The 22,048-nt window shown below is 45.4% G+C and overlaps 2 protein-coding genes across 4 annotated transcripts in view; one reads left to right on the plus strand and one right to left on the minus strand.

The window, feature by feature from the left end:
* Positions 1 to 22,048, plus strand: part of lhpp (phospholysine phosphohistidine inorganic pyrophosphate phosphatase) — a 28,164-nt gene that overhangs the window by 5,092 nt on the left and 1,024 nt on the right. The window contains exons 7-8 of one of the 3 annotated variants that reach the window (XM_086064825.1): positions 6,968 to 7,072; positions 14,254 to 14,281. In XM_086064825.1, the coding sequence (XP_085920951.1) occupies positions 6,968 to 7,072; positions 14,254 to 14,266 (118 nt within the window). In that variant the 3' untranslated portion in view covers positions 14,267 to 14,281. The other 2 variants (XM_086064823.1, XM_086064824.1) reach the window with 2 other exon arrangements.
* fam53b (family with sequence similarity 53 member B) lies at positions 11,650 to 20,881 on the minus strand. The gene is made up of 5 exons (XM_086064822.1): positions 20,715 to 20,881; positions 16,490 to 16,650; positions 16,129 to 16,171; positions 14,297 to 14,937; positions 11,650 to 12,335 (listed from the first exon to the last, which is right to left on the minus strand). The coding sequence occupies exons 2-5, from the start codon at positions 16,574 to 16,576 to the stop codon at positions 12,096 to 12,098; spliced, it is 1,011 nt and encodes a 336-aa protein (XP_085920948.1). The 5' UTR covers positions 16,577 to 16,650; positions 20,715 to 20,881; the 3' UTR covers positions 11,650 to 12,095.

A 22,048-nucleotide genomic window follows, 5' to 3' on the forward strand; every position in this document is an offset into this window, starting at 1 on the left:
GGAAGAGTGCAGGAATTAACAACCTCCAAATGGGCCGTTAACGCCCCAAACACGTTCAGTATGACGATTTAGCCTGCTGATTTACGAGCGGCGGGAGGTGCGACATGATGCCATTTCTAATGAATTGGCAAAGTGAGCGCAGATCTCCCATAAGGCAGCTGGCCGCATTATTAGGAACACAAAAACCCAGGGGGGGGGGGGGGGGGGGCAAACCTGCGAGTTTAGCGGAAACCCAAGGTGGATTCCTGGGAGGAGTTTGGCAGATGAGAGCGCGTGGCAAACATTTTCACACGGCAGCCGCCATCGCCGCCGCCGTCTTCTTCAAAATGCTTTACAGTGTAAAATCCTAACGGCTGGCGGACCACGCGTGACTGCACGTGAGAGTTGACGCTGGTGTTTCCGAGCAGGTCCGGCGGGATACTGTGTCGTCTCCGACTCTGGGAACAGGAAGTGAGCGTTTTGGTCGTTAAGCGTCTCACACCCCTTTTACACTACTTGCAAAAATAAAATAAAATACAATTACATTGTTGTGTATAAATGCTGTTGACACTGATGGGATTAATAGGTTAAAAGTTGAATTTTCAATTTCACATCTTTGGAGGTCGACTCGCACTTGAAAGTTGAATTCAAGGCCGAGTTGCTATCTTTGCTAGCAATTTTAGCTAGCACGGCGAGGCTAACATGGTTAGCTCCAGTGGGCTTCTGGTTGTAGCATTTGTACAGTCAGGATTACTAAAACGAAAGGTAGCCAGCTTTTTACAGAAGCTTTAGAATCGTTGCACGGCCCATCTCAAACATTGTGGGATGGTTGCGTAACTTTTATGTTCACTTTGATCTTATTAGAACACATCAACCCGCTTTTCGTTTTTTGCCGGCATGGGAAGTCATCAGTGTCACTAACGTCAAGAGTGTATGATCAGTTATCTTGGCATCATAAAAAAAGAAAAAAGAAAAAAAGGAACATGTTTGGTTTCTGTTTGTCGGAGGATCTAACGGATAACGGCTGAAGGTTCTTTGCTTTCTTTCTGGATGTGGCCAGCGTCAATCATGTCAACGATGTACTTGCGTTACAATACATGTTGCATAATGACTGTACAGTATTGGATTTTCGTAGAGCGATGCTAATTAATTTACGGACTAATCCATGTTGTTCCAGTCTATTCCCCTTCGGATTGCAATTGGCAGCTATGAGCGTAACGTTAAACGCAATCAATTTTGGGAACGATGACCAACGTCCAACAAACGCGGCTTTTGTTCCCCCCCAACCGGACTCCTTTGCTTTGCTGCTGCCATTTGCATCCTATGCTTTAAGTAGAATATTCCATTGAAATGACCGGGTTCGAACATCCGTCTGCGCTCTCGCTGCAGGCTTTCCTGCTTCCTCTTTACTGCCCAGATTCCAAGCGGAGCGGAGCGGCCTGTCTATTGTCTTGTCGGAATGCTTCCAATATTGCAAACACATTGAAACGTGTCCTTACTTAGCTACTATACTATGGTGTGTTTTTGTTAGTTTTTTTTGTTTGTTTTTTTGTTTGTTTGTTTTGTTTGTTTTTTTGGTTTGTTTTTTTTTGTTAGTTTTTTTTGTTTGTTTTTTTGTTAGTTTTTTTTGTTTGTTTTTTTGTTAGGTTTTTTTGTTAGTTTTTTTTTGTTTTGTTTTTTTGTTTTGTTTTTTTTTTTGCGTTTTAGCGAACGCAGTCAAACACCATCTACACCAGAGGTGGGGCAATCTCGGTCCTCGAGGGCCGGAGTCCTGCAGGTTTTGGAGGTCTCTCACTTCCAACACAAGCTGATTCCAATCAACAGGATCGTTATCAGGTTTATGCAGAGCTTGCTGATGAGCTGATCATATATCAGCTGTGTTGGAGAAGGGAAGGGCAACATGCAAAACCTGCAGGACTCCGGCCCTTGATGCCCACCTCTGATCTACACTGTTTCATCAAGAGTAGATTATACTGCAGCGCAAGAGGTGGGAATCGAGCACCAATGTTTTAGAAATCGTTATAATATCCCCTATATTTAGAGGGACCGCCATCCGCGAAAAAGTACTGTTAGCTGTTTTAATTGTTACCGCATTTTACCGGCAATTAATATTCTTAGTAACCTATTTTCCCTCTGTTCTGTATTAATGGCACAAACAATGGAATGGGGGGGGGGGGGGAAGCACAAAGTCGTCCTGGCAATTTTGCTCCATCGCAGGTCGTATCAGAAACCGCTTTCACACTCACTGCCTTGGCTGTGCTATTCACGAGGGATTGGACAGGAAAAGAAAAGGAGCAAAAAGCCCACAGATGGCTCACTGAAACGCTCTTAAATACAAGAACAGCCCCTTAGCTCTTTCACTGGCTTGGGGGGGGGGGGGGGGGGTTCCATTACCATTAGGCAGTCCACTCTGTGTGGGGGGAACTTGGGCCACTGCGTGAGTTGCTTTTGGAACACGTTTACCTTATTGTGTGTGTGTGACTCAGCAGTCCCTTCGCTGCAACAAAACGCTCTTGCTGGACGGCTGAGGAAGTCATCAGCGACTGAGGATTTTTATTGTTTTACTGCCTGTTCCGCATCAGTGGCTCAACATCTGTAAAGTTATTGTGTCCATTCATCACGTGAAGGATTGGGAGGGATGCAATTTGTATCACAAAGCAAATAAAAGACATGGACTTAAGACTCAGCCATGGGGAACGCCGGGTTTAACAAGTGTAGGACTCGATGTGGCCTGACCTCCGTAATACCGGACTGGAGTGTTTGGATGGGTATGATGTAATAATTTGCATCTAAGTAGGGATGTAGAGTGCAAATTTTTATTAAAAAGCGTGGATGAAAGAGATAAAGCCCGGGTGTCGATGGAGGGGTGTTGCATTTTTTTTTTACATATTTACATTGGCCCTCGTCTTCTGGCGTGTTAGTACTGATTTTTCTCCCGGTTATATTGTTTTTTTTTATAAAGGACTATCTGGATGTAGGAATGAATGAAAATTGTTTAAACCCCGTTGAAAAATACCTCTCGAAATTGAAGCTCTCGCCAAGAGAGAGAGAGAGAGAAAGTGAAGCTTTTGTTATCTTGAAGTCCCGTTTGTTCAGCTTGAGATGCGTTTGCGTTGGAAAGGGAAACCCAAGAACTTTACTTAACGGCTTTGTCAGTTCGGGGGATCCTCGTTCCCGCGTCGCTCTCGGGCGGCTTTTTAACAATTGACTTGTGAAGCAAGAGATCTCGTGTGCTTAACTGGAAAAGAGCCTCGTTAAACAACCTCAACCTCAACCTTCGTACCCGAGTCCACGGTTGCTTGAAACCCGCTCGCGCGCGTGTGTGTGTGTGAAAGCCGCAGTTTGTAAGCGTCTGTCACGATCTGTTGCCATAATAACGGCTGCAATCTCAGTTCAGTTTTGCAGCCTGCAGCTGCTTTGTGTCATGAGTGTAGGACGGACAGTAAAAAGTAAGAAAGACCGTTCTGTCTTCTTTGAACACATCCTGAGCATTCCGAGGGGCCAAATTCAAGGGGGGGGGGGGGGGTGGGATTTATGATTTCTTAAGACTAAAACGTCTCACGTCATTGGCGTTATGATTCATGGGGGGTTATGGCTAAATATAAGACGCTGCGGAGTGGAGTCTTTAGTTTCTGGTTGAGTTAGGAAGATTCTTGACTTGACCGCGTAGGACATTTCGGACAATCTCCGGCATGACTTGACCCGGTACCGTAAATCTGACTGAAATTGAATCCGTACACGTTAGGCCTGAAATTGAGTCGTTCTGGTATTCTCCGGTCTCCGGTTGGGTTAGGCAGATACTTTATTGATCCTGAAGGAAATTCTGGAGATTGTATGACCAGATTTATTCTGGAGACTTAGCGTTGGGACGCACTCGTGTGTCTGCGAGAGAAGAGGACACAACTTGGACTTGAGTGGGAGAAACACACACAGCGGTGGCAAAACACCTCGGAAATGCTTTTCATTGCTGGAGAAGTATCAAACGGGCCCAATGAAACTTAGCCACAAGGCTTGGCTTAGCATAAAGGTTAGCACGATTTTTTTCTTGAGGGTGAGAAAGGTCGTTTTCTCGCCAACTGTGCCCTTATTGGTGCGCCGCGAGAACGTTCACTTCTCCACACAGCAAACTGACTCGAGGGTTTTTCCACCCCGGCGTTGGCGAGCTTTGACTGTTTTTTTCTTTTTCAGCGTCGCCGCCGCCGCGTCGCTCGTAAACGGGATTCCCTCTCGGCGAAGCCCGGCGTTATTTACGCTGTTGTGCTTCTCATTCAACGCAGCACTTACGGCCTTGCGAGCATGAAAAAGCGTTGAAGGATTTCAAGTGTTGGGTTTTGCACGAATGCACGTGCTACGGCGTGCAAAACTTTGAATGCTCGAATACCGCTACCAAAACCGCACTGCCGAAATAAGGTCACTCTTGAGTTTTGCACACGCTTGACTTGGGTTCCGTGTCGGCCCTTGTGTGGGTCTTATCTGCATTATCGCTACGTGCTCAAAAAAAAAAGGCCCGATGATCAAAAGGTGAAGGTCGAGCGTGTTCACCCGTCCCTGAATATTCAGTAAGGAAATTCAGCTGAAGGTCACATTTGAGGACTGACAGTTGACGCGTCGCTACACATCAACCGGAACATCATTTGTCAGCGCCGCTGTGGGGTGCCTCATTTTGTATCTTTTTACAGTTTATGTCAGTTATGTTTATTGGAGCCGAGTGCCACGTAAGACACGCAGTCGTCTTGCATAATACTGTGAATGCCGTGAAATCGCTTGTCATACGCATTTACAAACGTGAAATTTTTGAAGACATTTTTTGTCAACTGGAAAGTCTCGCACGATTTGCAGACGTCTCGCACGGTGATGCTTTGACTTTTTGTTTGACTTCAGCATTCGTCCCAAATACATCAAGTGCCGTCTTTCTCTCAATTACGTGTCATCCTGCTGCCGACATCCAAGATTCCTTTTGACGCTCCGGGTGCGGCACCTTCTGGAGTTTATCACACGATGATGACAAAAAGTCACTGTGATTCCCCCCCAGACGAAAACTGAAACTCAACTAGCAGTAGACTGGAAGACTAGGACTAGTTACAGTCATGATCGACCAGTCTCTGGCCGGTGGCCTTTTGTTAAATGACCTCGCGGCCGTGTGAAAGTCACCGAAGTGTCGCAGGGCCTATCTGCGCTATCTCAACCCGTCACGTTGTGAGCCCTTCGGCTCTTCCGTGTTGCCGTAGACCTGAAGGACGCATTACCTCATCGGGTAACACAAGCTGCCTTGTGTCTGAATTTTGCATGCTGGCATTGAGCCTCTCTAAATCCTTTATTATTCATGAAACAAAAGAAGGTAAAAAAAAAAGAAAAAAACACTGTCTGAAGAGCATGGCCAGTACTTACCAGAAATTCCTACATGTCCTTTAATGTTGCACTTGCCCTCATTGCAACCTCCCTGACCAGTTTTCTACTCCTCGCAAAAAAAAAAAAGCTGCCATTTTAAGCAGACCTTTTTTTGACCATCTCATCTCATTGCATGTTTGTGAAGTCTGTCGTCGAGGCCGCACGGGGAGACACAACAGCGGCACCATTAGCAGCTCAGCTCGCATAACCCAAACGCCCGGCGACTGACAGACGTGCGCAAACACATGGCAGCACCCCCCACCCCCCACCCCCCACCCCTTTGCTATTCACTATTCAATAGCCTCTCTTTGCAAAGCCCCGCGCCCGGCCTCCTTTCTGGCGGCGTACAAATATTTGCCACGGTGCCTCGGCGAGCTCTCGGAGCGCAGGATTAATGGCGGTGTGTGTGCGCCACACACTCGACTCGGGAGAGACGCGGGGGCTTGGCCGGGGTGGGGACAAAGCCCGGTGCCCATCTGGAGCTCCCGACCTGTGACTCGTTCCAAGATGGAGGATGAGGGAGGTGAAACTATAGACCTCTTCGTCATGAATGAGTCTGGGGGCAGTTTTTCAGATGAATGACGGCGGTGTCTCTTGTCTTCGAGGAAAAAAAGGGGGCCCGATTACGCCACCTTATCTTCCATCCATTGCTTGGCAGTGAGCCCAAACATAGCCGCCACTAGCGCCTCGTGCCCTTCCACTGTTTTTTTTTGGGGGTGGGGGGCCCATCATGCAGGGTTTGGTTACTCATGAATTTTACAGGGGGTGTGTTGGGTATAAAAAGAATAACATAAAAATGTTCACGTAAATGCACACGTTACTTGCCAGAAATCTCTTTGCTCTAGTCCTCTTTCTACCTGCTGGGAGATTGCCGTCACTGAAGCCAACCCCCTTCGCTCCCCAGCTGTTTTGCTGGATAACTTTCCTCGTTATTTATTCACAAATCTGTTGAAAACACTGGGGGAGAAAAGAGCTTTTTTTTGCGACATGGCCCGCCCGTGTTGATCTCTTATACTCTGCTGCCATCTGCTGGCCTTTTTTTTGTAACAACTACCATTGCTTTAAAGCGATCTCTTCAGGTCAGAGGCTGCGTCAAAGCCTAGCATAACCAAAGCCAGGATTTGCCAAAAATCCTGCTGCGTATTGCCGGGGTGTGTAGATATTAAAATAGTACTCGAGAATCTAAAACAACTGCATGACAAATACGGGAGGGAGATTGTTGTGATGTGTAACACACATGAGTGCACTCACTTAAAAGCTGGCATTTTGACAGGGGGGGGGGGGGGGGGTCTAAGACACACACACACCTGCTTTTTTAACAGAGGTTTGAGTTTTAAAATGGCATAAATCATCCTGTTTTGTAGCTATAATCATCCTGGGATTTACTCAGGACTCGCCTGCAGGTTGTTTGCATCAGAACGAGAGTGATAAGAAGTCCAAAACACGCACACTCCCCGCAGGCACCCACACAAGTAGGCTTGACAGCGCCGCATACTTTGTTGACGTGAGCTCTTCTGATCTCCTGGGAACAATTTAGCACCGCAATCTTTTGGGTCGACACCCTGTGATCAACTCTTCTTCTTCTTCTTCGGGTCTTCCTCAGGCCCGGCGACCAGACGCACCCGACCGTGACCGCCGACGGGACGGCCGACCACCTGGCCCAAGCTGTGGACGTGATCCTCAGCCACGGGGGGGAACCGCTAAGGTGATGTGGGTTCGATTGAGCCGAGTGTTGGAATGGTCTATCATGACATGACCCCTCCAAAAATCAGAAAACGGCTTGTTGTCAAGACTGAGCTCGATTGAGTAAAGTTGTTGTTGCTTTTGTGAATCATCTACGACACAACTCCCACGTATAAGAATCAAATCCGATTCAGAAAGGAGGTCATCGTCTTAGTACCGTTTCAAAGTGTTGCTACACAATTGGGCTCAATCAAGCCACCTGCAACAGTACATTCTGTCAAGTTAAATGTGACTATTTAGAGTGGGACCAAAAAGACTCAGTTGTCGAGTAAAATTGGAAAAGAGTCAAATAAAGAACTAAAGAAAAGACCTTCTGCTTTGGAGACAATCTACTTCCTAAGCCACGCAGCTCCAGGCGATAGTGTGGCAGTTTCCCAAGCACCCCCCCCCCCCCCTCAATTCTTTATTTTACTCTCCTCCGAGTGTAAATATTAGCCTACTCTAAATCTGAGTCTATTTGGTCCCATTCTAAATAGAGTCAAATTTACTCTACAGAATTTTCTGTTGTCTGAATCATGCGACTTAACTTTTCACGTTTGTAGGCCGTAGTCGAGTACACGTACTGCATTTCGGTATGTCTTACCATGATTTGTCATAGACTGGATGCCGACTTACTAGCATTACGCCGGTGTCAGTTTTCCTCGGGTGGGAGTTTATTATCACGCGAGCGGCGTCAAAAGAACACCCGCCTCATAAATCAGTCTTGACGACCTCAAACGACACTACGATAGAAACAGATCTGGAACAGGAGCTAACCCGGGTCGGCGCACTGTACATGTGGACAAAAAGTGTTGAGACATGAGCGCTGCTCTTTTCTGGCTCCACTTAACCTCAAACTACGTTTGACGGGTTAGAAATCGGCGCTGTCGAGTTCTTTCAAACTCATCCGATCATGCGCAAATGAACAGAAAAAGGCTTGTTCACACAAAGTTGGAAGAAATTTTTAAAAAATGTGGATTTGGAAGAACTAAGGAGTCCATCAAGTTGCTTGTCTCCAATACTTTTGTCCATGTAGGAGGATTTTGAATTGTTATACTCAATAAAGTCTTCCATGATATGTGGCAATCTCAATAGTTGTTGTCTACCTGGAATTCACAATTTCCTACATCTGGGAACGGGAAGCTGTCCGTCCGGCCGCCGAGACAAACGCAACCCAAGTGTGACCAATCGCCCCCTGGAATCCTCTTTTGAAAGCGCCTCACCATCATTGGCGGCGTCCCGGCCGAGTTTCTCCCGGGGGCCCAGTCGCCTTATTGTTACATCATTAACCGCTCGTTAGCATTCACTCCGGCGTCCTGCGCGGGAAGTTAGCCTCCATGAGAAACGGGGTGAGAAATAGGGCTGGGGCAGGCCAGCTGGAATAAAACGAAAAAACAATTGTTCGATGGCCGCTGGCCTGGAGGTTTCCGTGTACCCAAATGGATCCAGCGCGAGGAACAAAAGCCCATTGCCAAGTGGTTAATTGAGGTCTTTGCGGTTCACTTCACCATCAACTGACACAAGCTTGATTGTTATTGGGCAATTAAAGGTAATGAAATGCTATGAAGGACAGAAGTGCCACTCCTCTTTTTGATTGGGGAATAAACCTTCGCGCGACGGCCGACTGTAAAGTGCTCGCAGCTGCTGCGGCTTTGCAAACACCTCAAACATTGTTTCAATCTACCTTTGGGCCAATGTTTTATTGCCGTTTGGCCTCCGTTGCCTATTAAATGGGAATTCGACTTTTTTTCAAGCGTATGGGTTGATTGTTCTCCACCTCAATCCTAGGATCCGAGTAACGCGTTCATCTTTAGATCAGGAGTTCTCAAATGCAAATCATATAGAGCCACAAATATTTTTTTTCCCATCCATTTATCAAAGGAAATAATACAGATTGGTAAATGAACCCAAACATCGGCTGTCAAATAGCACTAATCAAAAAGGTTGCAAATGATATTGTTAGAGTAGACAATATTAAGTATTGTACTCTTTGCGTGTTCAATTAACTGAATGGTGAGATCCTGGTGAAGAAGTCCCTTTGCAAAGGTAAATAATTATCAGAAGCTTCTGATGACAAAAACTGACGACACTGAAGCCGTGTTCCATCAGATTGTGTCTCGTCTACTCCGGCACATCATTATTTATTTAAAAGTGGGTGAATACGAAAAGTCTCCTCCCATCAGCCCACAACACATTTGTTTACAACTCAGTAAATACAAGAGAATTCCTCTCTCCTCCCTTCTGCAAGTTCCCATAGCTATAAATCAGATTAGAGAAAAACAATAATCAGCCTGTGCCTCCCTTCCGACAGAGACAGGTACCAGACTACATACACTCCCTTATTTTCTCAGGAGAGTGAGACAGATACAATAGACAATCCCATTCATTGAGCTCCACAGCTATAACCAAATCCAAAACGGCTAAAATATAAATTGAAACTGAAAAACAATGTTAATAACTTAACATTATCTATGACGAACGCTAGCTCGGATGCTAGTGAGTGAGATTTACACAGATAGCATACCACTTCCTGTTTTGTTGCGGACAGCTCATTGTCCTGTGCAGTCAAAACACGAGACGACTACGACTCCTCCTTTTCTTTCCACAAGCTCATTATTAAGCTGATGATCTCATTTTCAATGCTAAGCTGACTGACACCACCTTGGGGGGGGGGGGGGGGGGGGGGGGGGGGGGGGAACGGCACAACGTCTGGAGTGCGTCTGTCAGACCATCTCCATCCCAAAACCTCCCATCATTAATGCCTTTGACTCCAGCCGCCTTATCTTTGTTCTTCTGTGGAACCTTTTTAGATTGTGCAGGTGCAGATAATGTTATGTTGGAAGAGCAATAAATCTTTTAGAACGAAGCACCTTGGGCTGGAGTGAGTCAGTGTGAAGGATTTTGAGTTGTGCGCACTCTGCCCTTGACCAGGAACGAGCATGTCAACGAAACTTCGCACACCTGCACCTTCCAACGCAGAGTGCCGCCGCTGCTGCTGTTTTGACAGGAAATAAAGTCCTGCAACGGTGGCAATTTTACAATTTCTCATTTTTCACAATTTTGGTATTTTAGCAAGAAACGTGAAGTGGAATTTGCGTATGTGGGCCACATTCAACGATGAGGCGGGCCTGATCTGGCCCCTGGGTCTTGACTTTGACACCAGTGCTCTTTGATAATGATATTTATTTGATAGACATTTCAAGGAGGGCCTTTGAAATTAGATTTTTTTGTGTAAATCATTTGAGATTAGTTTTTTTTTTAAGGCCATATTGCCTCGCCTTCACTGCAGCTAATAGTTGACTTCCTTAAGGTTTGCGGTGTGCTTCTACTAAAAAGTGTGTGACTCGTAGATTTGACTATATGAGCACAATCTGACTCAGCATGAGTGTCGGACCAACCGTCATTCGATAAGACCAATTGGGACCAAAAAGAACACGACGTACCATTTTATTGTTAAGGGGTTGGTTGTGGACCCCCTCCTCTTTTTTGTACGGCTATCTCATCTTAAAACATTGTCTCCTTCCACGTGCTGCAATGCTGCTGATTAAAAAGTTGATGCTAACTTGCCATTAGCATCTGAATGGGATCCTCCCTTTGTTTTTAGCATTAGCGCTAGGCTAGTGATGTTTTAAAAAACGAAGCATGTTTTGTATTTAAATATATAGTGGATGTAATTCTTATTGTAGCGCGTTTAGTTTGACAGTTAACACTAACTGGGATGTCATCAAAAAGCTTAAAGACTGCCTTGGGACAACAGAATAACCAGAATAAAATATGCTAAATACTTGCTAGTTGCTAATGCTGCGCAAGCAAAATGGTGCATTCGGGGTAGATTCACAGCGGCAGAAACTTTGGTTTTCTTCGATTTTAACTTTTTAAGGGGAAAATAATCGGCCAATTGGCCTGTCGTTTCGACCGGGGTTCGAAGGGCAATAATCGTCGGTCGATTAATCGGTCGTGCCCCTCCGGTATCATGAAATGGGTGAATTTTAAGTCCCGACTCCTCAATATGGCACCTTCCCACTTTGATTAGAATATGACGTTCTGGAATGAATCAAGGGAACACGTTTTCTTGTTGAGGAGGGGCTTGCGTGGTGTGTCGGAGCGAGGATCGCAAACAGGCCTGACGCATGGCCCACATTCACAAGCGCCTCGCACGTCAACGGGCTCCTCGCAAGAAAAAGACCCTTTTGTTTCCCCTCGTACAGGGAAAGGCTGCGTGGGCTGGGGGGGGGGGGGGGGGGGGCTAGGTCTTTGGGGTGAACTGCAGCTTAGTGCCAACGCTCAAGTCACAATCATCCCCCCTCCCCAAAACACACACACCCCCCCCCCCCCCACACACACAGAAAAAAGAGACCGGACATCGTCCTTGTTCGGTCGGCTTCACAAACATAGGCTCATCAAGTATGTTGTGGCTTGTCTTTAATTGGGTCAGTTTGCATTGTCGCATTAAATACAAAATAACTTAAAAACTTCAGTTGGTGTCCCGCAGGGAGCTTTTCTAGGCCCGCTCGGGTTTGCATTTTTAAATGTCAAAATAAAAAAAGGAAAACACACGAGGCATATTTAAAACTATGTTTATTCATATAGAAATACGCTCGTGTTTTGACATCACCCTGTCATTACAAATTGTAAAATATTAATGCTATTAGCATCATAAAGGATCTCGCGTCGATCTTGGAAAGAAGCACTGTTTTCTTGTTGTGGGTTGAGTCTTTCCCGTGTGTCCATTTCCGTCTGTTTGGTCGTCCCAACTTCCCCCACTGCAGAGAATTTGGACAAGCCTGCTGCAAATTCTCTCTAAAAGTAATATGGTGAGGGTTCACGGAAAAAATGTTAAGACTCGTTAGTATTTCACCTCCATTTGACGCTTCCTGATTGCCTTGTCTCCTGAGACACACTTGGAACCCCTGCGTTGGGGGGGGGGGGGGGGGTGCAGCTTAAGACGACTCCCTCCCAAACTGAGTGCATAACTTGCTTTGTCTATAAGACTTGTAAGTCGTTCCTCAATTCCTCTCGATCTGCTCAATGTCCAGCTCGCCCCCGAGCAGATAGGCGTCCTTCCCGGCGCTGCAAAGGCCCGTCCACAGGGGCGCCTTATCTTTGCAGTAGGTAGATATTCGGTCCACCTCCTGGACGGTGAGGCCACGCGGCTCGCGCTTGGTTATCGGCGGAACGTCGTCCGAAGAGTCCTCGCTGTGGCCTGAGATTCTCGGGCAGCTGAGGCTGTGGAAGTTCTGAAGTTTCTGCAAAGGCGGATAGAAGACAGAGACGTCCTCGTTTAGAGGGTTTCTGAGAAAAGTGACAGTAGACCCAGACAAAAAAGACATGAGAGTAACTTGTCATATGTGACTTGTAACAACCTGGACCCGTACATTGCAACGAATAGCTTAATGTTCGTGGCGTACTTCTATGGGAATGAATGTGACTTAGTAGACAATTTCTGTAGAAATTGCGTGGGAAAAGCTGAATGCTAAGATTTGAATGCATGTGGAACCGCTTATAAGTACATTGGAAGATAAATTATGTGAAAATGACAAATTAATTGTAGTTGAATGACAAATGAATAAAAAGAAAACTTGAAGTGTCCAAGGTGGGATTCGAACCATCGCCTCCTGTTAACTGGTCAAAAATGTCAAAGTCTGTCCCATTGAAAATGAATGGGGAAAAGTGGTCACGTGGAATCGGATGTATTATGTGGGAGTTTTTGCACGGCAAAAAAAGTGTGTCGAATAAAAAGTACCCGAAATAATCATAAAGGTTAGAAACAACATAAATTAGAAGAACACCACGTACGGCACAAAAAGTAGCAATAATAGTTTTTTTTTTTGCAGTTTTTCGCACACTTTGCAAAGTGCGCTTCGCAAAATGAAGGCTAACATGCGGGAGAACCTACAAAAGACCTCAGGCAGAACAGAACGGATGCCAGGATCCTGACAGCTGCGCATTCGGAGCGGGAAGCTTCGCCCGGACTGGAATGATCCCATTTTTACGCTTTAATGCGGAGAAGACGGAACAGCTGCCTTGCGCCTCGGAACACGACAGAGAAAGGAGCCCAGTCAAAGCCCCTCCGTGGCTTATGTAATCACCGAACAGGCGTGCTGGAGATTGAGTGTGAGGGGTGTGAGGACCCCCCCCCACCCCCCCTTCGAAAAAAATCACAGGGAAGACCCTCCTTCACGGTGAACCATCTACCAAACACTCATCATCCGCTCTGACCTTGACTGGCCGTCGATAGAAGCAGATCGATATGTTGCGAGGTCCAGCCTGACACTCGTGCTGAATTTACCCCCCCAATCAATATCGCTTACAACCGCGCCCCACGACCGCGACCCCTGCCGCAGCTGTCTCGCTCCCTGACATTGGCGGCTCAATGACACACGGCCTGAAGGCAGTGGGCCAGCCTGCATTGTGACTGTGGTTAAGTCAGCCAGTGGCTGCAATTCCAAGTCCAATCACAAGGGGCAATGGTCTCAAAAGATGGGTTTTAAGTTAGGGATATTCAGCATTTTGACGAATATCGGCATTGGCCATTTTGAAGAATCGGATGGCCGGTAATAGATACAAAAAAAAAAAAAAGTGATTACTTCAAGGAACTCATTTAAATTTGAAAAAAATCTATCTATTTTTACATTTTCAGAGATGCTGCTGACACTAGCAACTCTCTGCACCTTCTGTTTTTGTTTGGAATTAAAACTAAGATAAGTAAAAATTCAAGATATTTTGAAAATTTTGAATACTTTATTTACTGTGTGTAACAATTGTTAGTTTTTTTATTTAACTTTTGAAAACATGCTACTGCCCCTGTGAGATCCTGGAAGTTAAAAAAACAACAACAACAAAGATGTCTATTGACTCCAATATTTTACGAACCCTAAAAGTTGTTCAATAAACATATGCTTTAAAATTCCCAAAAATTCAAAGCTGGAGTTTGTATTTTTTCCAATTTTCATGCCAATATTTTCCTTTTTGAATGAATATCAGCTCCAAATATCGGTTATCGGCGTCCTTGACTACTAATAATCGTATCAAAAAAAATATCGTTCTATCTCTATTTTAGGTAATTCCACTAATTCAAACAGATCGCCTGATTTAACTGAATGCTCAGAGTCTGCAGTGTTTCCATTACTTCGAGTCAGTGAAGCAAATCATTTGAGTCTGTAGGCTTTTCCAGTGAGAACCGATAACGCAAGTCGGTAACACCAACCTGAGTCATCTTTGCCAGATCCAGCGAGGGCCTTTGCGTGTCGTCCGGCCTCCTGCGCTTGACCCCGATCTTCTTGTCGTTGAGGACGCAGGGCTGCGAGCGGCTACGGGCCAGACCGCCCGGCCCTCCTCGGCGCTCCAGTTCAGGGGTGGAGTCGGGCGAGCTGACCGGCGACGGCCCGTGTGGCTCGGGGATCTGTTCGTGAGAGAGGTAGAAGGGCTGGGCCAAGGCGGCGGGGAGGCTGAAGCTGGAGCTGCGCTGGATGGCCGGGAAGCCCGCCGGAGCGATTCCGCCACGGTGGACGCTCCCGCCGCTGTGGCACCGCCTCTTTTCCACGGCCGTCCACACTCTGGATCCCTGCGGTCGCCAGGTGGAGCGGTGAAGCTCGTCGGAGCAGGAAAGGGAGCGGCACTGCCGTTTGCTGGGCGGCGCCGACGCCAGCGAGGACGCGGCGGCTTCGGTCAGGCTGAGGTTCTGCAGGAGGCTGCTGATGGCGCCGGACGTGGGGCCCACGTCCCAACTCCAGTGGGAGGAGCTCTGGTGCACTTCGGGCAGGACGTCCCAAAGGCTCTCCAGGCTGGTGCCGACCGGACTCTGCGGTAAGGCGCAGCCGTGTGCCACCTTGCACCACCGCCTTGTATCTGCAGCACATTCACCACACACACTTTAATTTCTTAACTCATTTGCTCCCAAAAACGTATAAAAATGTTCTAATTGTTGCCATAGTCCCAGAAAAGTATTTATACGTTTGTTTGTTTTTTATGTTTTTTTATACTGAGATCATAAAGAAGGCTTTGGTGCAGCCTTTGACCTGAAGAGGTCGCTTAAAGCAATGGTAGTTATTACAAAAAACGGCCAGCAGGTGGCAGCAGAGTATAAGAGATCAACCAGGGCAATGCTGCAACAAGCTCTTTTTCCCGGTGTTTTCAACAGGTTTCTGAATAATGATGAAACTTAGTTGTATTATGATGCTAATTGCTGCAAAACGGAAACTTTTTTCCCTGATGAAAGAGAATCTGATCTCTTTTTTGGTAGGTTCCATGTTTTCCTAGCAATAGAACACAATATTCTGTGGGCCTTGAAAAATCAGTCCAAATCCAGTAAAACAGCCGGGAACGAAGGGGGTTACTTCAGTGAAAATGGCTGTGAGTGAATTAGTTAAATCATTGCCACTGGAACCTCAACTGTAGACTTACCCTAAGACTGAGTTTAGAGTCTGAGTCTGTTTCTGATGAGTCAATCTCAAGTCAGTGACTCAAATAATCTGAGTTATGCAGCGTTTACTAACTCGCTTGGAGAGCTCACTTAATCCGCGTTAATGACGTGTGGTCCCTGATTCGAATCATTAACCCAGGTTGGTTCAGGAACCGAGCAGCTCTGAGTTGAAGACTTTTCATTGACAGATTTTATTCCTTTGGGATTTATTTCTACCCAAAGGCACCGGAGTAGCACTTCCTGTCCTCCCAGAGAGACGAACACCGGGAGTTCTACATGATGACTGTTTGATAAGAATTTGGCTTGTGGAACAATCCGGTTTAATGTGTCACATGATGCTGCACAATAACGAGGCTGGATGAATGTCTTGATTGTGCATCCATTTTGTACGTACGACAGTAAAGATATCTTGTCCAGAATGAATTTGATCCGGGATAATGACTTGTGGTTAAAGTTATTAATTGTATACAAAAAAAATAATGTAGTTATCAAATTCATTCTGGACAAAATACTAACTTTTTGCTGCTGAAAATGGCTCCACGAGTCAAGCATCCATTTAAGCTTCACTTGTCTGTCCTCATCACGTATGTAGTCCCTTTTTTTTTTTTTTGACTTACCCGTAAGTTCACGTGTGAAGACGGTGGTCCCCTGGTTCATATTCTGTGGAAATAAAACCAGAATAATCATGCGGGGGGCATCTTGACTGCATTTCTCGTGGCCCGGAGGGCAACACAGAATTCTTCTTCTACTCCTCCACCTACGCGATTTACAAAATGAGTCCGTGGCGGAACTTGAACGACTCCATTGTGACTGTGAGTGGAGCAAAAAAAAAGGGGGGGGGGGGCGGGTGACAGAAAACACTGCGGCGAGAGCTGGCGGAGGACGATAATGAGCCGTGATGCAATTCGGCGCAAAAACGGGCGACGCAAGCGTCCCATGGAGGAAGTCAAAATTAAAAAACAACAAGCGCTCACTGACCGGGCCCGAATGTGGACTTTTCGACGTTACATTGTCGCCGCCCTTTTCCGGCCTCTTCTTGCAAATGATCACCATGGCGACGCGCATCCCAGCCTCGAGCTGTCCTGGCGAGTGTCAGTCGAGTGGGCCATGGCCAAGGTTCGCTCCTTGGACCGCCAATCCTGATGGGGAGACACACAAAGTTGAGCGCTGGTCACATGGAATACCACACTTTTTATTCTTTACATGTCTAAAAAAAAACGGACGCTTCGCAGTCGCGCAAGCGAGGCGGGAGCGAAAGTTATTCACAAAGTCAAAGTTGTGTCATTGAATCCTCAGATTGAGGGCCCGGCGGCGGAGGAATAGTCGACCTTGCGGGTTATCAAAACAACCTCCCGAGTTGTGGAGGGTGCGAGTACCACACCGCCGCCATGTCGCGCTTCGAAGCGTGGCCGGGTGGATGACGTCACAGAACCGTGTTTACATCCATCTTGTAATAGTTCACATTCCTGGCCTCGATCGCGACAGCGAGCGCAACGTGAGGACGACGCGGGCGATGTTTAGCCGCGTTAGCATGTAGCATCGATCTGACTGGAGAGAGTGGTGTAAAAAAGTGCGTTTTACAAAGACCACTTGGCCACTTATTTGCATTAGAAAGGAAGTTACTTTAGTCAACTTGAACTTTAATACTGGATGTGAATGTGACTGATTATATGTGCCCTGCAACTGATAGGCGACTAGTTCAGAGAGTGTGTGTGTGTGTGGGGGGGGGGGGGGGGGGGTCACAAAGTCTGATATTCCCCAATTAGAACAGCTTTTTTTTTTTCCATACATTGGCTAGACTGTAATCCCCCAGCCAACAAACATTACATAAGGATTTGGGTCTTGACTGTCAATTAGCGCTAATGCTAATCCATGCTATAACCCTTAAGACAGCTGGTCAAAAAAAAAAAATACACAAATAAACCTCGAGGGTTGAACATGTTCCAAAAGCTCCTTGCGACAAGAAAGACCATTATTATTAAGACGCTTTAGAAAACTATTAAGACCGTTTAGAGAACATTTAGGAAGCGCTGCGACCTAAAAAAAACAAACCCTGACGTGAAATCATCATTCGTTAGCATCGCAAATGTTTGCCCCTCAGTGGGATGCGGCTTTAGGGGAGTTTGTTTACTGATGGGGACCGTGTGAGCTATTGTCACCTGTTTTTTTTAATTTATTTGGGAGGCGGGTTGTTGTTCTCAAAGATTTGGTGTAGTGAGGGTTCACCATTTGACATAAAAAAAAAAAAAAGTTGTTTCACTAAAAGCGCTAATAAAAGGAACTACGTAACTTACTGTAGGTGGAGAGCGCCATCAAAAAATGTTTACAAGTATTCGAGTAAAGCCTCGTGGCCTGCGTTTAACTTGCCACGTTTGAACCCTGTCTCGTGTCAAAACGTGGCGGGTGCGTTATGACAAAACATGTCACAAACAAAAAAAAAATCACGCTACAAATACCGCCTAATTGGCGGTTGGAACCAGTTTTTCTGACGCAGCGCGCCTATAATCGCTGCGGTAATTCACTCAGGAGGCCAAACTTTGTCTTCGCTGTTGTTATGAATTAAATGGCAGGTGCCAGAGTGACGGGCTCAAAAGAAAACATACCACAGTTCACCTTCGTCCATTTATGAATGAAATGAGCTCAGCGGAGGAGGGGGGGGGGGGTCCCGGGGTGGGCCAATGTCTCCTTCCAGCTTGCAGCTGCCCGCTTACCATAAACACAAAAGCGCAGCGTGGCCACCAAGCAGAGGCGCGCTCCCAAGGGGGGGGCCTGCTGTTTAATTATCAACCCCCCCCAGCCCCCCCCCCCCCCACATAATCACCGCCACTGTATACGTTAGTGCAGGAGCAACGTCCAAAATGGGAGTCCATTAAAGGCAAACAATTGGAAACACAAACATGCTCATACCCCCGCGCGCGGCGCGACAGCACAGAAGCGCACTCGCCTCCTTTTCACGCGGCGATCCTGCAAAATTGAGAGCAAACCCCAAATGTGTCTGCCGCAGAATTCTATACAGGATCCGCCTCAAGCAAGACGTCACATCGTTAGATTTGGGTCTCCTCGCCTTTTATTGAGCCAAGGGATTTTACATTCAAACTGCCTCGTGAGGAATAGGAAATAAAAAAAGCCAGTTCTTTTGGGGAACAACAAGTTCCGAGGAATTAGGGGTGTGACCTTGCGGTTCGATCTGTATCACGATTCATGTCACCATTCGATACCGATTAATCCCGATACGAATCTATAAGTCAATTATTGCGATTTTTTTTTTTTTTACACTCAAATTTAGAAAATACTAATCACTAAATTGTACATGGCATTGCCGACATTATAAGTTGTTTATTATTTTTTTTATATTTGTCTATAATTTAGATCATTATTTTGACCTGTGGGTCACTTTTCTATTACATCATCCTTGTGCCTCACTCTCCAGGCATAACCAATCGATTGATGCCCAAACTAACTGTTACGTGGATGTAACAGGTGAATTGAGCGTGGGTTGATTAGTCAGTCGTCCCGCGGTTTATCGAGGACGGTCCCGATTTTGAGTTTTGTGTCCCGAGTCCCGAGCAGATTTCGCCACCCCCGTTGTTTTGTCCCGGGTTTTACGCAGGTTTTTAGGCAACGTGTATGTCAACCACACTGTTGTCATAGCGATTTATACGCCAAAGCACTGAAATAGAAATGTAACTTTTACACTACATTCCTTCCCATTTACTTTCACGTTCTCATTTTGCGTTTCTCATTCTCAATCCGCATCTAATTGCTAACAGGCGTGTTTTCGTCGACCGGGAACTATTTCGTCCCGACTCGACGACAACGGCACAAGCGGAACCGCGGCGTGTACACTTGTTACGCAAGTACATCATGTGCAGGATTATGCGGGCGAGACCACTGGAACTCTTCTGATGACCCTCGTTAAGTTTTTCCTTTGTTTGTTTGTTTAAGGGAAGAACTCTCTGGTTTGTCCCCCAGCAACAAGAACAATCAGTACTACCCTTTTAACAGCCGATATCTCGCTCACACAAGGAGTATTAGTTTGGCAAAGAGAATCGGCGTGACGAGCGTAGTCGTACTTGAAAAAAAAAAAAAAAAAGGTCAAATGTGGAGTGGGTGTGTCACATTTGCCATATGTATTGTCACATCGTGGAGTTCAAGGGGTGCGTTTTATGAGCCCCACCGCGGCTGAATGACTGACGGCAGCGAGTGCTTAAATTTCTGGTTCTGCTGAACTCATAAGACAACAACATTCCAGTGTAATGGCCCGTACTTTAACACACAAATGGCAAGCAAGACTCACAATAAAGCGCGTTTCTAAAAGCCCCGTACGTCAGGGAGACGTCGTCTAAACATTTCCTCGATTCTCTGGATTAGAACAAACTTCATCAAACAAGTCAATCGTAATATGCATGACTAATGGCAACGCACAGGCATTCATATTGTAGTAAATAACTGGTTCCTAACTAGGATTCTGACACTAAGTTAACCTTGATAAAAAAAAAATATATATATATATATATATATATATATACAGTATTACTGTTTCTATCTTCCCATTGAACCAAAATAAAAATAAAATTTAAACACCTTAGTGTGTTAGTGAACATAGAATTATTTTTTTATTTTTTTATTCTGGATAAAATCCAAATGTAGCATTAAAAAAAAGGACTTAAAGTAAATGGGCAGCTACTATGGTGGAACATTTTTCATGTTTACACTCACTGTAGATGTGTATCTATACAAAATTTGGTGTTCGAGAGGGGGGCCCCACCCCCACCCTCAGGTGGATCCCTGGGCCCCACTCGCCCCACCCCTTTGCACGCCACTGTGCCCCATGTGGGATCCCGAATTTATCTTATCAAAATCATAACAGGAGGCTTTAAGTAAAATTAGAATTTTTGTTGTTGTTGTTGTTTAAAGACATTTTTTCGGCACCATTTTAGGACACTGTGCCTTCAGTCGAAACGACAATGCGAGAAAAAAAAACGCAAAATAGTGAATTTATTCCAGTTATTTACACACCCCGAACAAAAGAGACATGACCATGGTCGATTTAAGTTTTCAAGACCATAAAAAGTTATTTGACTAACAACACTTGCGTTGATGATTGGAAAAACATGTTAAAGAGTGAACAAGTTAGTCAAGACATTTCGTATTTACAACTATTTAGACTTCGTCAAAGCCCGAGTCGAGTGTCTTTAATTACCTTCGAGCTTCTTTTCACTGTCGCCGGATCATGCTGGGATCTGCTGTGCTTTTTAAAATAAAAACAAAAATAAACAAAAGAGAAAAGTCAGCGTGAGACAAGCAGTCGGGAACACGTTGAGCAGAAAAGTAAAGTGCAACATTTACTCAAGTCCACTGCGCTACTGTCCGACATGGTCCGTGACGTCATACATTGGACGATACCATTTCATGGCAAGCCCGGGGGGAGCGTCGCGACTGTTTCCCAGACATTAGAACAGCAATATGTGAATTATTCGACGTCAAACACTCACATATCCTTAACCAGCCCACGTTAAACACGCATTTCCAACAGAGTGTGATGTTGGCTGTATATTCAAAGCGTATTTTAAAAAATAATGTCCCTTGAACGTAATGGATCGATCCGACCGTGCTGTAAAGAAAAGTAATCAGTTACACACACGCACACACCAAAGTGCATCCACAACGTAAAACTTGAAACCTGATAACTTTACCATACCAATGTGTGACCCAGAGGGTTTAATAGTGAGATGTATCTTCTAAAACTCAAATAAGTTAACCTGTCTTAAAAAAAAAAAAGAAGGAAGGAATAATAAATACATTTATGGCAAACAGATGTCCAGGAAGTGATCTTTGACACATCATGCAGAGTACTCAAGAATAGTCTCACTGTACAAACCGTCTGTTGTTTTTAAAATGTTGTTGTAAATAGATTTAATAGATAATACAGCGCTGGTATACTGCTCATCCTTGTTAGTCGGTCTAAACCCCTCAAATTCCCACATTGCTTATTTATTATAAAATGAAAAATGTTTGTATAATTCAGTATGGAAAACTACATAAAAAAAAAAAAAGAAGAATTCACACCACTGTAGTCGAAACTGCTTTAAAAAAAAAAAAGTAGATGTCGAGTTAAAATGACATTTTGTTTTAATTTTTTAATAAATAAAAATAATTTGGCAGTATAAGGTCTATTGCTCTGCAGTGTCACTTCATGTTCATGTGTTTTGTTTATGTCATTATTTGTAGATAAATCCTTTTGAAGTAACTTATTTTTTTATTTTTTTATTTATTATTAACCTATAGGTTGCCAACCCGTCCTGTTACTTGACGTACAGTACGCTCATAGGCTCACCCCTGGCAGAACCCCTTTTTGTTAATCAAGGAGTAACATCTGTTGCGTGCCACTAATCCACCCCCCCCCCCCCCCCCCCAGCAGCAGCCCCCTTTTCGACTGCCTTCCTTCCGTGTTAAAGGGCAGACGGGATTTGTGCGTGAGGTGGCTGCAAACATCGTTGCGTGTTGATTTCACACTTGTATTGCGTTTGTGTTGCC

This window comes from Leptonotus elevatus, chromosome 20 (genome assembly GCF_054856555.1).
Source record: "Leptonotus elevatus isolate MCC_2025b chromosome 20, RoL_Lele_1.0, whole genome shotgun sequence".
NCBI lineage: Eukaryota > Metazoa > Chordata > Actinopteri > Syngnathiformes > Syngnathidae > Leptonotus > Leptonotus elevatus.

What these genes read in the sequence shown, in the direction of transcription:
- fam53b (XM_086064822.1), bottom strand. Translation starts at nt 16,576, where the DNA reads ATGCGCGTCGCCATGGTGATCATTTGCAAGAAGAGGCCGGAAAAGGGC. An exon ending in AAAGTCCACATTCGGGCCCG is followed by an intron (nt 16,172 to 16,489) that starts GTCAGTGAGCGC and finishes TTATTTCCACAG; the next exon opens with AATATGAACCAGGGGACCAC. An exon ending in ATCTGGCAAAGATGACTCAG is followed by an intron (nt 12,336 to 14,296) that starts GTTGGTGTTACC and finishes CCGCCTTTGCAG; the next exon opens with AAACTTCAGAACTTCCACAG.